This window comes from Typha latifolia, chromosome 1 (assembly GCF_019914945.1).
Source record: "Typha latifolia isolate L0001 chromosome 1, TyphaL0001v2, whole genome shotgun sequence".
Taxonomy (NCBI): Eukaryota; Viridiplantae; Streptophyta; class Magnoliopsida; order Poales; family Typhaceae; genus Typha; species Typha latifolia.
In genome coordinates, this window is record NC_133086.1 from 4,759,973 (window position 1) to 4,774,438 (window position 14,466).

The 14,466-nt window shown below is 36.9% G+C and overlaps 3 protein-coding genes across 12 annotated transcripts; all 3 read right to left on the reverse strand.

The window, feature by feature from the left end:
* Positions 1-157: 157 nt before the first annotated feature.
* Positions 158-5,305, reverse strand: LOC140782750 (probable E3 ubiquitin-protein ligase RHB1A). 9 transcript variants are annotated; one of them, XM_073129874.1, is made up of 7 exons: positions 4,989-5,205; positions 4,369-4,466; positions 4,058-4,204; positions 1,751-1,934; positions 1,520-1,675; positions 1,030-1,139; positions 158-417 (listed from the first exon to the last, which is right to left on the reverse strand). In XM_073129874.1, the coding sequence occupies exons 3-7, from the start codon at positions 4,124-4,126 to the stop codon at positions 388-390; spliced, it is 549 nt and encodes a 182-aa protein (XP_072985975.1). In that variant the 5' UTR covers positions 4,127-4,204; positions 4,369-4,466; positions 4,989-5,205; the 3' UTR covers positions 158-387. The 9 variants fall into 9 exon arrangements, with proteins under 9 accessions (XP_072985975.1, XP_072985890.1, XP_072986089.1 ...); XM_073129789.1 differs by having other exon boundaries at positions 4,363-4,466; XM_073129988.1 differs by lacking the exon at positions 4,369-4,466 and having other exon boundaries at positions 1,562-1,675; positions 4,989-5,305.
* Positions 5,306-6,256: 951 nt separating this feature from the next.
* LOC140780551 (sec-independent protein translocase protein TATB, chloroplastic) lies at positions 6,257-9,398 on the reverse strand. The gene is made up of 6 exons (XM_073126178.1): positions 9,057-9,398; positions 8,847-8,968; positions 8,035-8,094; positions 7,727-7,850; positions 6,773-6,895; positions 6,257-6,695 (listed from the first exon to the last, which is right to left on the reverse strand). Exons 1-6 carry the CDS (start codon positions 9,280-9,282, stop codon positions 6,577-6,579), a joined length of 774 nt encoding a protein of 257 aa, XP_072982279.1. The 5' UTR covers positions 9,283-9,398; the 3' UTR covers positions 6,257-6,576.
* Positions 9,399-10,698: 1,300 nt separating this feature from the next.
* On the reverse strand, positions 10,699-14,437 carry LOC140780626 (uncharacterized). 2 transcript variants are annotated; one of them, XM_073126297.1, is made up of 9 exons: positions 14,145-14,437; positions 12,896-13,154; positions 12,437-12,593; positions 12,225-12,310; positions 12,074-12,116; positions 11,609-11,665; positions 11,437-11,530; positions 11,238-11,332; positions 10,699-11,010 (listed from the first exon to the last, which is right to left on the reverse strand). In XM_073126297.1, exons 1-9 carry the CDS (start codon positions 14,239-14,241, stop codon positions 10,888-10,890), a joined length of 1,011 nt encoding a protein of 336 aa, XP_072982398.1. In that variant the 5' UTR covers positions 14,242-14,437; the 3' UTR covers positions 10,699-10,887. The 2 variants fall into 2 exon arrangements, with proteins under 2 accessions (XP_072982398.1, XP_072982397.1); XM_073126296.1 differs by having other exon boundaries at positions 12,890-13,154; positions 14,145-14,391.
* Positions 14,438-14,466: the final 29 nt, after the last annotated feature.

Here is a 14,466-nt window from a genome sequence, read left to right on the forward strand (position 1 = left end):
ACAACCCATTTACGAGACGTGATTCCAGTGCTTACCAAAAATTCGTTGAAACTAATGTCTAAGATTATGATAGTCATTATAGGACATTATCCTAACTAATAAGAATAAAAGTACTATGTTACTCTTATATAACTCCGAGGCAAATGATGCTTCCAGCTATGGTAACCGATATTTCAGTCATATCAGTAAATTGTTATAAAATCTCAGCTTTTGGACAAAGAGAGAAATAAAAAGGTAAGTATTGAATCATTTGCTTAGGCAAATGCAAACGAAGAGGAAACAACAGTGAAAATATTTGATTCCCTGAAGAAGATGAGTATATTCCCTTCATTTCAATTTAGCACCAAGTCCATGAGAGTGACTCTCTTGCAAACATCACCACAGCTACTAAGTATACATATCATCTATCATCGTGATCTGCAAATAATAAATTAGCAAAACAAGCTAAAAGATCATACACACAACACTGCAAGTATGCAATGCCAACTCAATTTAGCGATTTACGACTTTCTAGTTTCCCATTTTGGTTTCCAATTCTCTAATTGTATACCCAACTATTCGACAATATAGGTATTCCCAAAGACTGTAGATTAAGAATTTCGTACCTGCATACATTTTCATCAAAATAAACATCTTAACCCTAAACTTATTAGACTTGGTAATTGACACTATAGCAGATTGCTCAATAAAGCGGATGGGTCAGCTAATGATTTATCCATCAACCCTTAAAGATATCGGGCACAGGAATCTGAAATCTTTACATCATTTTCATCAAAATAAACATATTAACCCTAAATTTATTAGACTTGGTAATTGACACTATAGCAGATTGCTCAATAAAGTGGACGGATCAGATAATGATTTATCCATCAACCCTTAAAGATATCAGCCACATGGAATCTGAAATCTTTACATCATCCTAACAGATTATCTCACAGAAAGGATGCATATATAGTGGGACACAAAAGTCAAATTTATCATGGATAAGCAGCTTAATATAAAGCAATATAACTTCTTTGTGGTGCAAACCTGATCACAAACGGGGCAGGTATCACTTCGCTCCATCCATTCAAGAATGCAAGAAAGATGAAAATCATGTTCACATTTAGTCATGATGCAAGGGTTGTCTGAAACATACTCTGGAGAAAAGAAACTAAGTTAATAGAGTAATTAAGACTACTCAGTTGTGGGTGCAAATGTGCAACCAAGAACATTTGAACAATATATGCCTAACAGTCTTAAAACTCGGACTTGGGACAGGAAAATATAGATAGGTAGGCCAGCAGGATAAGTAGCTTCAACATGAGGATTGATCTCTAAGAGCAAAATGTCAATTATTTTTCCATTACACTGATCATCACTTTTTTATAGTTGTTCCAAGTTCCAACATGCATCAGCAAATAGATAAATAGATTTGAACTGCTTCATGCTTTATCTCTTACGGATGAATTGTGATTTTCTAAGCATCACCAACACCAAAAAAATGTGTACAGTTCTCCACAAATAGAGAAAATGGTACCTTCGAGACAAATGGGACAAACATCCTCCTCATCAATAGTACCTGAAGAAGTCGTTCTTTTCACCTCATAAAATTCATCTCCTGCCGTAGTAAGATATTCCTGATCCTGACCAGCTTTGCTTTTGCAATCCATATTTCTGAGAGTCCCAAATACACCTGAAAATTTAAAGATACCGTTAGTTTCACCGGTTGACTGGGAACCTTCTGCTTGCACATGATCACTTTTATTACCACTGTTTCCAAAACTATCAGCAATAGTTTGTGAGTGTGCTGAATCCACATCATAAGGCAGTGGCACAGGTGGTGCTTGATAAGTGTCAGGAGTAGATGTATCCAGATTTGCACCAAGAGAGCCTCTGGATGACGCATCCTGGGAAGAGGATAATTGTTCCCATTCCTCTAGATCTTGTGGGCACTAGAAAGGAAATTAAAAAGGTAATAAATGGGTTTTCCAGAACAAGAACAACCAAAAGTATACTTCTATCTATTTAGAATATGAATTGTTTCCCCATTCTTCTTACTAATAACTACCATGTTAGTTTTCTTCTCTCTAACTATCAAGGAAACTTCTACTCAGTGGAATCACTTCGCATTGGTAAGTCATCTTTTTTCAAAAGAATTTTCTTTGACAGGGACTGTTCTGTTTAATAAATTGCAGTTACATATGCCAATATGCACCATAAACCTGTAATCTAACAAACATATAGAATTCCATGATCACTGAAAAAAGATCAAAGAAACTAAATTGAGAAAACAAGTTTCTTATCTTTCAAATAAAGAATATGACTTTTGTTAGATTTTGTAATTAGCAAATTAGAGGCTAAACAAAGTTAGTCATAATATACTTCCTCTAGTTTTTACTGCATGGGCTATGGTATAACGTCCTATAAGATTTGGAAGATAAATAAAGCTGGTACAACAAAGATTGAAGTTCGAAACTTGTTTAAAGTTTGTTTGAAGCTTGTTTGAAATTCATTTGAATATTGTTCGAAAAAAAGTTACCCAAGAGCTTCAAAAAGTTTTCAAGAGAAGCTGAGAAGTTTGTTCGAAATTGTTCGAACAAACTTCAATTGTTTGAAGTTGTTTGCACAAACTTTAATTGTTCAGAGTTTGTTCGAACAAACTTTAATTGTTCAAGTTTGTTCGAACAAGAGTTACCCGAGAGCTTCAGAAAATAAAGATGAGTAGTTTCTTTGAACAAACTTCGAACAAAATTTTGCTCAAGAGCTTCAAATGTCATTCAAAATAGTTTTTAGTGGGCTTATTCGAACCTGTTCGAACATGTCAAGAAAAATTCTTTTTTTCTGTCTAGATTAAGGTTTGAGAAGCCTACATTTTAGGGAGCTATAAAAGGGAAAGCCTTGAAAAAAAGATATACCACTCATAAAGGCCAAAAAATCTCTTTGAAGATCATAGTTGGGGAGATTAATGTTTAAATTTGTTGGGGTTTTACTATATTGGAGATTTCATTAGATATTGTCTCAATGGTTAAAAGAGAGAAGTCTACAACCTAAGGGCCACCAAGGTTGAGTACCAAATATGGGAAGCGGTGCATTGAGGGGGAGTCACGCAAAGCACGATCAAGAGGATTGTAAGTAATAACAATCGGATTGTAAGTGTTTTGTAACTGTTAGTTTTATAATGTTTGGTTTGATCTCATAGAAGAGATCCGTGATTTTTTTACCCTTAGTTGATCAGGGGTTTTTCTATGTTAAAATCATTGTGTTTGCTTGTGCCCTTGTATTTCATATTTTAGTTATCTTTTGTCATTCTAAGTGAAATAGATCTTCTAGAGATAATTAAATATTTTCAACTTTAGCATATGCAGCTCAAACTTAAATTCCTTTTGAACCAAATTACTTCAGTCATTCAGTGCATCTTTACCTTAGAGATTAATCAGCTGCAGATTTGTACTGCATGACCAATTCATCTTAGTAAAATATGTGAACTATAAACTCAATAAATATCTTTTGTTTGCACACACATGGTTCCAAAAATTATTACGAGTAAAAGCATAGTGCTATCTTTTATAATTCACTGATTGAAGTGGTAAAACATAATTCTGAATCAGCAAAAAGGTATCCCAGAATGTGATAGTAAACTGGCTGACATGCCTATCCCAGTCTAGTTCCACGAAATGCATTATAGCAAAATTGACATAATGAGCTTACAACTTGCTATAGAGAACTCAAAATACTATTTCATAATTACCAGACAAACACCTCTTTATATCATGTGTAAGTTCTGGAAGAACATGAAAAGCATGTAATAAAGCATCTTTGATATGGAGTTTGCAAACAGAGAGGAGGAAAGGGTTAAGCTTTTCTGCTTGCATCGACTTAAAAATAAAGAAGTGCAAGGAACACTGCACTTAGACAAATGTAGTGACAACCATAAAGATCATCCATGCGGTATAATGATATTAAAGTGTTTAGTGTGAATTAGGAAAGGTAATATAGGCAGAAACTATTGGTTGCGCAAGTAAAATTAAATAGTAATGACACAAACATACATGCAAGGAAAGCAGAAACTACTTACATAGATGTAAGTTGGAGACCTATTTGATACAGCTCTTCTTCTAAATGAACAGCAAAAGCAACCACCCATTCTATATCAATCAGACAGTCTACTTCCAATTTGTTGCTTAAATGTATTACAGCAAGCTGATGTGTTGCTCCCCATATGCTGGTATAAGAACAGAGGCTACTAGAGTGTTATAGAGAAATGTAAGAGTTAACAGATAGCTCTCTCAAATCAAAAGCATTAGCATGAAATTCAAGTAAAGTTGCATGCAGTATATCTATATAAACAGGGTAACAGAATCATCAGCATCAGAAACATACACGTACAAGTTTGCATCTCTATGAAGTGGATTTAGAATAGCGAAAGAGATGTCATCAAGTTAGCATCAATAGACAACCGTGACATCAGGTTGTGAGCAGTATATCTGAAAATTAACAAGGAGATTTCAAATTGTAAAGAGGTTCTTCCGACTAAAATAAGATAAATATATCAAATGGGACTAACACGTTTTTTCTCCAACCTAGCATCATTCATCTTATCCACTAAAACTTGTGATCCCATATGGTATTAATTAACTCACTCATATTCCCAAATCCCAACACAATCCAAAGAAAAGTAAAAGTTCATCTCATCAATCTCATTTCTTGATAATTTGTATCCTCTATAAGCAGCTATCTATCCGCAATCAAAACTTCATTCCATCAACGAAACTCCACCCATCCACTGCTATCCGTTCCTCACGATCACCTCAGAGCACTACAATCCGAACCCTCTTGAGATCGAGAGACCAAATAGAGCACCACGCGATCATTCTGAGGGGCCTGATCGCCCAATCCGGTTAAAAAAATAATAATCACGGAATTCTCATTCGGCACCGAGAAAAACCGTCTTACAAGATCGTGCAATTGAGGAGGGGAATAAATGAACCAGAGATGAAGATTTTTACCAAGTAACAGAACTCCGGGAGATCGAAATCGACGAAGAGGAAGGCGGAAATTGTGAATTCACCCACCTTAACCTCGGAAATTTCGGGAAGAGCTTCTCAAGTGGGCGGAGACGTGAGGGTTCTCGCCCTTCTCCTCTTCTACCTCTCAGAGGGGAGAGAGAGAGAGAGAGAGAGAGAGAGAGAGGGAGGAGGAGAAACAGAAGAGAGTGGGGGTCTTTTGAGGCTCAAATTTCGTAAAATAAATGAGAACGCGGCGCGAGAAATCAAAATATCGGGGGAAATCGTACGGTGGGATTCTTGTCCACCGTCCGATTCTTAGACCAGAGATCGAAGGAATGAATCTCTCTACGTAAGGCGTATTGGAATCGGCGACGTGTGATGTGAACGAGCAGCGACGAGGATACGAGGGATTTAATAAAGCTTATACGCTCAAATTTTGTGCAGAGCTTGCCAAGTGTCGCATTGCCAAGTTTGCCACGTAGGATGAAGGTCATTTACCCGCCTATATAATGTTTTCTTTTCTCTTTTTTTCTTCCCTAATTGCGTACTTATAGTTAATCCTTTTTAAAAAAAGATTTGTCTTTTGTAAATTTGTGGTCGATGTATTATTTTTCTTTTTGAGGTTTTTTTCGTATATATACTCCTCAAAACTAATGATTTATTTATACGAATACCCTTCCAATCCTATTGTTTTTATATACCTCTCTAGTTACTTCATGATAACTACATATTAAACCCTGAAGTACTTAATAGATAAAATAACAAAGGCCGCCTTCATCTAAAAACCAAAAATGAATAAGAATATTTTTATCCTTCTAGTATTAAATAGATTAATTTTAACTGTTAACTTTTATTGAGATCTATATTACGAAGAAAAAGGCTTTTAAGGGGCATATATATATATATATATATATATATATATATATAATTTTCAGAGGGGTACACGTATCATTTTTTTCTCCTAAGAAAAGAGAACATTATAGAGGATATTTCCTCGTCGCATGTGAAATATAGTTTTAAAGTATCGCTCTATAGTTCTGATACCTACAATTACACTTTAAATTTGGTAACATTTCGAGTCTATTTGTGACAAACTTTGATACCAGACAGCAGGGAATTCACGCTAAGTGTGGTAGAGGAAATGAAATGTCGCTAGAGAAAATATATTAGCATTCATGATAACATTGATTTTATTCAGTACAACTTATTAAACCAAATTTCACTTTGATAGAAAAAATAATTTAAATAAAGTATTAGCATTTGAAATGTGAGAGAGATGAAAGCAAGAGTAAAAGCTTATCAAATGAGGTTAATATCTGCTGTACAAATCCTCTGCTTGTGTAAATGCACAGAAAAGAGTTGCCGCTTTCCAAATAAAAAATGTAGTAGAAAAATCATAGCTACAAACTTTGATCCAAATCTAAAAGCAGCCAGTACACAACCTTTCAAAATCATCATTAAGACAGAGTAAGATATTTCAATTCTTAATCCAAAGCCTCTTCTACTATTTCGCTCAGTTATCTCGTATACAAAAAATTATCTTCGTTCCTTTTTTTGCTTGCCTTCGTAACATGGATGTTTGCGATCCTCATCTCTCGTTGTCTGCCTTCTCAGATGATTGCATTTGACTAGCGTTCTCAGGAGCAGCAGAAGTAGCTGTTACCTCTGTGGAAGTAGTAACCGCAGCTTCTGAGGTTGTCAATGCCACTGCCAAAAAGGGATGTTGTGACAAATACAAGTAAAAAAGCAACTCAGGGTTTTCCAATGCACAGAGTGTACAAAACCTTGTGCTTGTTCTGACGGAGTGGATGGCTTTGTTTGAGGATTTGTTGCAGCTGCAGCAAGCTGCTCTTCTGTGACTTTAAGAAGCTCTTCACTGGAGTAGGCCACATCTGTTGGCTTGCCGTCTGCATATTAGAAATGGAGAACCAATCTTGAATGTTCCACCTTTGTTGCCATATATTAATCAAGGATTTCAACTTTTAAAAGAACTTTTTCATCTCTATGGATCATGCAATCGGCAACACGACAAAAATGATTATTAGTATGCATTAGAACAGATCTAAATAGATTAATTACTCCCTTGAAAACAGGTTGAAAGAATATGTGGAAAGAGCACCCAGAGGCTAGAGTATATACAAGAAAAGGTTTACTTACATAAGCAGGAAGACATGGCGATAAATAGGAATAACTCCTGAAGATTACAAATCCGAGTGAAGTTTAATACAGGAAAGAAATGCAACTCAGTATCTCAAAGACAATATTAAAAAAAAGAAGCAAAAAACAAAAAACTGCAGATCAAGCCATTTTCCAACAATATAGGGTCCACTACAGCACAACTAGAATATGAGAAGTTCCCACATAACTGACAGATCCTTATGATCAACTGTCAACCTGACATCAATTATCTAGAAATTGGTGCAGAAATTCTTGGCTGAAGCAAAATAATAAAATAGAGAGGCTTGACATAAAGCAGTACAGTCCCTTAGCGGGTAGAGCGGACAATAATCTTGGTTGCAATTTAAGTTCATGCAACGAAAAGAGTAATCCCATCCCTTCAGAAAGTCCTCTAGAGTCTAGAAATAGAAATAATCTAGTTGTGGAAGAAAGATAACAGCAAAGAATACAAGATCCATATTATAAACTAATTTTAGAATCCAAGCCCTGAGGAGCTTCTGAGCTTTTTTTGTGCATTAAGAAATTGACACACTTACTAAATATTTAAAATAAGTACTTACTTGGGTCTACAACAGCTTGTTGATTGTTGTTCATATAGCTGGTGGACTTATAATTTGTAGTAGGAGCAACTTCATCGAGTCCTATCTCCCGCTCAAGGGTGCTCTTGAATTCCCTTGACACATCCTACAGCACAAAAAAACTCACCTTGCATATGCTACTTAACAGAAATTCTGTTCAAATTACCATGCAATTTTATTTCTTGAAAGCTTGATTTTCACTTTATAGTGTCTCCATGGCTTTCTTTTCAGAATACAATCCCTCTTCATGATCCAACGATTACAGATAACAAGTAAAACTAGTCACCAACCTGAAGTTCTCTAATTGTTGGCTGGAAAGCACGCAGAGTCTTTCCCAAGTTTCGGGCTACCTGCACTTATATATGGTAGTTAAGTTGAATGCGCTAAAGCACATAAACTTAAAAAAGGAACAGCAGACAAGTAGCGCAAAGATTAAAGTGTCACTTTCTAATTTGTGAGAAGTCTTGATTCTGACCAAGAATTTATGATGCAACTGAGTGGAGAAAGAGCAGGAGAGAGAGCATACTCCTTGGCGGTGCTTATTTTGGGAATAGTAATTAGTAGTGCAACTTGTCAAAGCACGTCAAAATCCGATGTGCTACATTTTGGCAACTGCTGCCGATTATAATGCAAGCGTGCAACAGTTGGTCATTCTTGTCCACAGAATTTTCAGTATGTGCCTACTTTCCTTGTAACAACTACAAGCAAGTTAATATAGAATACAAAAATTGATTCACCCTCACTTTGATTTTTTTTTTTTGTAATTAGCTAAAGCTAATGGGAGGAAAATAGTACAGATTACCGAGCAAGGGATACTTCATTGAGTAAAGAAGAAACATAACTCAAACTTAGTCCCTAACAGTAGCGCCAAATGAACTCATAGGTGATTTGTCCACTATGACCATCATCTGATGGTAATTATGTTACTCTTAACCTGCAACTGCATTATAATTACCCTGCTCAGGATTCTTCATCCTTTCACTTATATCTAATTTATTCCCCGTATATATGATGCATCCACATTCAAAGTCTTGAGTCAATGAAAATTTAATGATGCGTGCGTAAACAACAAACATTTCTTTAAGAATCCAAAGGAGTTCACCTCAGCTAGACCTTTGGGGCCAAAGACTAGCAAAGCTACCACTCCAATAACCAAAGCTTCCGGAGCTCCGACTCCAAACAAAGAAGCATGAACAACTCTCCCACGACATCTTCCCTTCTTTTCTGCAAACGTAATAAAAAAGCAATCAACAACTTCCTCCAAATCGAAGCTTAAACTCGGGGAGACAGAAGAGAGCGAGTAGCAGCTGACCTCTCTGGACAAAGTAACGGCGAGAGGCGACGCCGAGATGCTTGAGACCGCTCCAGGTCGAGAGAGAGCGAAGACCCAGTTGGGGAATCAAGGCATGGAATCGAGATATCGGGTTTCTGGGACTGGAGAAGGAGAGAGTAGAGGAGGAGGAGGAGAAGAGAAGGGTCGTCTTCGAGTGATGAGAGTAGCAGAGAGAAGCGAGAGGGCTCGCTGTGGCCGCGCCCATCGCGAAGGGATAGAGGAGGAGAGGAGGGTGTGGTCGGGACGTAATTGGACCCGCACCTCGCGCTCCCCTATTCCCGATTTATCCCCCGTTTGGTGAATAAGATCTCCTATCGAGCCAAACTTAATCGAACCTAGCTATGATTAATCAAGCTTCGATTGTTATTTTCTTTTTCTTTTTCCTTTTTTTTTTTAAATTGAGCATAGTTCAAAGTTAACTCGAGCTTGAACTGAAGCAGGAGTATCTGACTCTAACTTTATATATGGTAATATGTCACATTGAAGATCAAATTACCGTACCGTTTGTTCTACGGTCTAAACCAAATTATAATCAAAAATTTTTTTATCAAAAATAATAATGTTTCTTTGACTTTCCAAATTATATTTTTGTGAGGAATTTATTTGTAACGTTGATAAGCAATACCAACTTCGTCTAATTGCTTAAACTACCAGAGTATTAAGTTAATATCAGACCAAACTGCAGAGGTAAATCATAAATTCCCTTGTATTGTTTCCATAGATTGGATTGTATACATATTTTCGAGCCTGAAAGGAAAATGATTTTGGCTCTTGGTAATATCTAACCATTTTTGGAGAGGAAAATTTACCCGAAGACAGAGAGCCACATCTTCCATACAGGCGTCATACAAACAGCTACATAATGCAACAAACACTTGAATTAAAACACTTCCACAATTCTCCAAACAACATATCCAACAGAGAGTCAGAGAGCCTTTATTCAGTAGTAGACACTTGAAATGCCAAAGGTTTTAAAGTTGCCCTGCAGGAGGAGAGTTACATCCCCCCCCTTCCTTCACCTGAGAGTGGCATGCCATAATTAGTTACTTTCGCCGCCCTCGCCTGCTGCCGCAAGGCTTCGCAGACAAGAGAACGGCAATGGCACTATCAGGATCATGAGTTGTAGTCATAGGAGCAATGGATGAGGACAATGACTTAGGAGCAGCAGGGAAGAGGATAGGAGACCCTTTTATAGCAATGGAAGGAGAAGGAAGGGTATGGTGGCATCTTCTTTGGATATGCGCCACCACCCACTTCTCCTACCTTTGTTGCTTGGCATCTTAGGATATGCTAGGGACCATAGGTAGGTCACTAGTGCCTCTCCTTTTCTTCTAGCAAGAAAGTGGGAGAAGAGAGGTTTAGGCCTCCTTTCATCCCACCACTTAGCTCTTCTCTTTTGTAGATTAATACACTAAGGTTTGAGGAACAAAGTTGATGGGTAACAACAATGTCTGTGATAACTGTCATAACTGCTGTTAACTACCTATTCAAGCATTTTAGTAACCTTCCTTTTTGGGTGGACCGTTAGTAGTTGAGTCAGTTGCAAAGAGAGGTAAAATAAGAATTATATTTGTTGCTCTATCCTGAACTTCTACCTAATGTAAATAAGGCGTTGATCCAATAAGATAACATGTCTTTCTTGAATCTAAGTAATAATTATTTGAGAAGCATTACAGAATCAATACTGTGGCCTATACATTGACAAAAAAAAAATTAGAAAAAAGTTTCACCAGACTCATATACTCCATGAATTGTCCAACTTAACGTGCGTGGAACTTTAGCAACAACTAAAGAAGAATGGATATGCATCTTATTCAACAGATTTTAGATGTGATGTAGAAAAAGGAGATCCAACTGGAGCTATAAGCCCAAGGTGCCGCATAATTCTTAGACGCCGAACCCTTCTCGTTGGTTTCTCAGCAAGAGTTAACTCCTGCGTAGAATGAGGATGGATGTTAGAACATGGAGGAAAGGAAATATTGTGTTACAGTTCTTTAGCATATCTCTGTTCCTATATGAGCAAGAATTTAGGTCCTACAGACAAATGAAGTCAAGAACTAAAACCCTAGCCTAGACATAAATTTACTCGATCAGAATGCTATAGAACATGGAAAATTTAATTAAAATATGTATCATAATAAGCATAAATGCTCAACTTACATCAAAATGAATTTTCATCTTCCTTTTCCTTTTGCTCCTACCTCCCTCAGTGCAGTTATCAGGTGTTGTGCTTGCACTTGAAGTATTCCATGTATCTGATAAAGCAATTTTGCATGCAGATAAAATGAGGTCTGGATGCAAGATAAAGATGTGAATTACATCGTTAAACGTACTAAAAGCAGTTAGATTGAAATACTACCAAATAGGTGCTCATTTTGCGTTGATAGCTTCGGTTCACCAGAAGATCCATCTGGCAATGGTCCAGGATTTGTATGCAAATGCTTGTCCAAGGCCTAGGGAGAAACATGACCCAAATATTGACGGCCACATGATCTTTAAACAGTAAAGTTCTTATTTTACGATGCTATTACCTGCTTAAGAGCATCTTGGAATAATTTTAAAGGATTTCTGCTCCTTTCTTCATAGCACTGAACAACAATAGAATTATGATCTCGTCAGATGCATAAATGAAATTATGGACAGCAATTTTGATTTCATTACACTTCTGCTCATGAAAAGGACATGATTACAAGAAAGTTAAAAAAACATAAGGCTCACAAAAAGTATAACTGTTTACTAATGTTTTCCGAGGATGGGAGTTTGTGTTATTACACATACTTCAATACTTATGAACTAGCAAAAGTCCACAAGAATTGCTCCCAGCCCAGAAGAATATTTAGCATCCACCCAGAAGATTTGCTATGCAATCTTTGCTAAAATGTTGGTAATCCAATTATTGAGATCTCCACACTTTAATGATATGCTGCATATACTAATCCGACTTTTGAACCAATATGCCATTCTTGGAAAGCTGTAGTATAAACCCAACTACTCACATAATCAAACTCTGATAATTCTGCAACCGGATCTAGCCATTCACTGAAAAGTGAAACATAATATTCCCTTAGTTTCAGTAGCTAAAGATAAGAAAGGTTAAAGCAGTTAGGGCCTTAACAATGATCTACTTATAGAAAACAATTCACCCACTATTTGTGATTCCCATAAAGCTGCACCGGAACAAGGCCAACAGAGTAGTTGCTACCGCACTCTAGAGCAACTCTTGCATCCATGACCTGAACAAAGTCATTCACCAAATAGTTGGCGAAACAGAAGACAAGCTTTTGTTTTAAGAAAATGAAAGTAGGAATGCATAACAATCAATCAGGATAAGCAATGAGAAAAAAACATAAAAGAATTACCTCTGCAGGCCACCACTCGTGGTGAGCACTTTTGGCCCATACCACATTTCCTGGAACTAACCAAGATTTCACAAGTATGGATTTATCAAAAGTAGCTGATGATGGTCCAGCCAAAGAGTGGGTACCAACACGATCATTTAAATCTGGCCCATTATTCCTGCATGAAGGGGAAAATGCATCTTTTGAAGAATCCAGTGAAAGTGGATGCAATGTCCAATCAACTGATTGAAGTGGCCCAGAAAAAAAGAGCAAGATAAACCATTTTGTAATAGGTAGATGGGAAGATGTCATAATCAATGATATGAATCACGCAAGAATGTGATATCTAATCAATGATAAGAATCGCAAAAAGAAAATACATGATCATGTAAAAAAGTCGAATGAGGATCTAAATAAATGTTCACAATTTAAACTAGGATTTAAATACTACAGTAAAAGGACTTAATAGCTCACCCATACCATGCCTTTTGCGTCGAACTATTTTCATTGAAAACGACTGAAGAAATTCCAGTAACTGACTCAACTTCAGTGACAGGTATATCTATACACTTCAGCTTCATTCCACTATCTCTTCCATTACAGGACATGTTACACCTAACTGGACCAAAGGAAGGCACTTTCTTGTCTTGATAAGCAAGTTCTTCATTGCCTTGATCAATCCTAGCTGCATTTGTGGTGGACGAACCATCTTTACAGCTCAAGAACCCAGAGATATAACCTGCAATCAGTATCTGAAATGTAAAAGAAATGTTCCTAATTTCCCTGGGAATGGGAAAAATTGAAGACAAGAAGCATAGACTATAGAGAGTTATCCTTAGCTTATAAATGCTTTCAATCACTATATTCATAATATGTATGCTCACTATACTGTCTTCTATTATCCACTGATATCTTTAAGATCAAATAATCTTAAGAAAATCAATAAACTGTGTTCGTCTTAACCAAATTAATTAAGAAATAAGATAACTGAAAATGAACTGATGTTAAACTATAACACTTTGGTCAATTTCCAACTAACGCATATGTAGAAGCATGGTTTATACAGAATAAATGCTGATCGAGCTAATTAACCAAAAAGGTGAGAAACCAAATTGAAGTAACATGGTGAAGACTAACGATAAGCAGATCTTAATACTACTAATACTCTATGAGAATAATGGGTACCATTATCTGAAATGATTCCATTGGACCTGAGCCGATCTTAAGACATATCAATCCTCGCTACTACCATATCAAATTAAATAATTCTCTGCTTGAGCCGTGGGGTATGGGTTTCTTGGGTTTACTAATGGAGATCATGGATGGCAATCCTTCAGAATGGAATTAAATATATCATGGCATTGGATTATATTTCTTGAAACTAAAAAGATACAGCATGCGATCACTATCAAGATAGATCTACACTAGCAACATCAACATAGGAAGCTAAAGAACCAGAACAGAAGGGGGCAAAAGAAAGATGAGGATCACCCAACGACAGTCTTCACATCAAAAGGAATTCAACTTAGGATGAATACCTCAACATAATCCCTAGAAGAAACAACCCCAAAGCCCAAAAAAAAAAGAGCACAATTTGTTCAAAAATCAAACAAAACACAAATCGTAAAAATTTCCACAAAACTATTGACATCACGCTACTTGAAAGTTGAAACAAGCGAATCGTATGGTTAAAGACGCGAAATTGCGATCGGGAAGAGGCGGAGTAGACCTTGGCCAGGGGAAGGGTTGCTTGGCCTTCGTCTCCTTGGTCGCCGCAACCCCTTTGGTACGTGAGCTGTACGAAGCATCGCGCATCGCAACTCCATTGTGAGAGAGATGGCGAGAGTAGGAGGAGATGTTACAGAATTGGGGTTGATTTCTTCGGGGCAAAGTACGTGCGAGGTTAAGATACGGTGGCTTGCCTCCGATTCTGATAGCACTTGGCACTTTTGCCCACGAAAATTTATATCTATACCAATGTTAACTATATCTATATTTCTGCCTATCTATATCCCGCCTCACAAAAAATTCATCGAATTAGGCATGGCCTT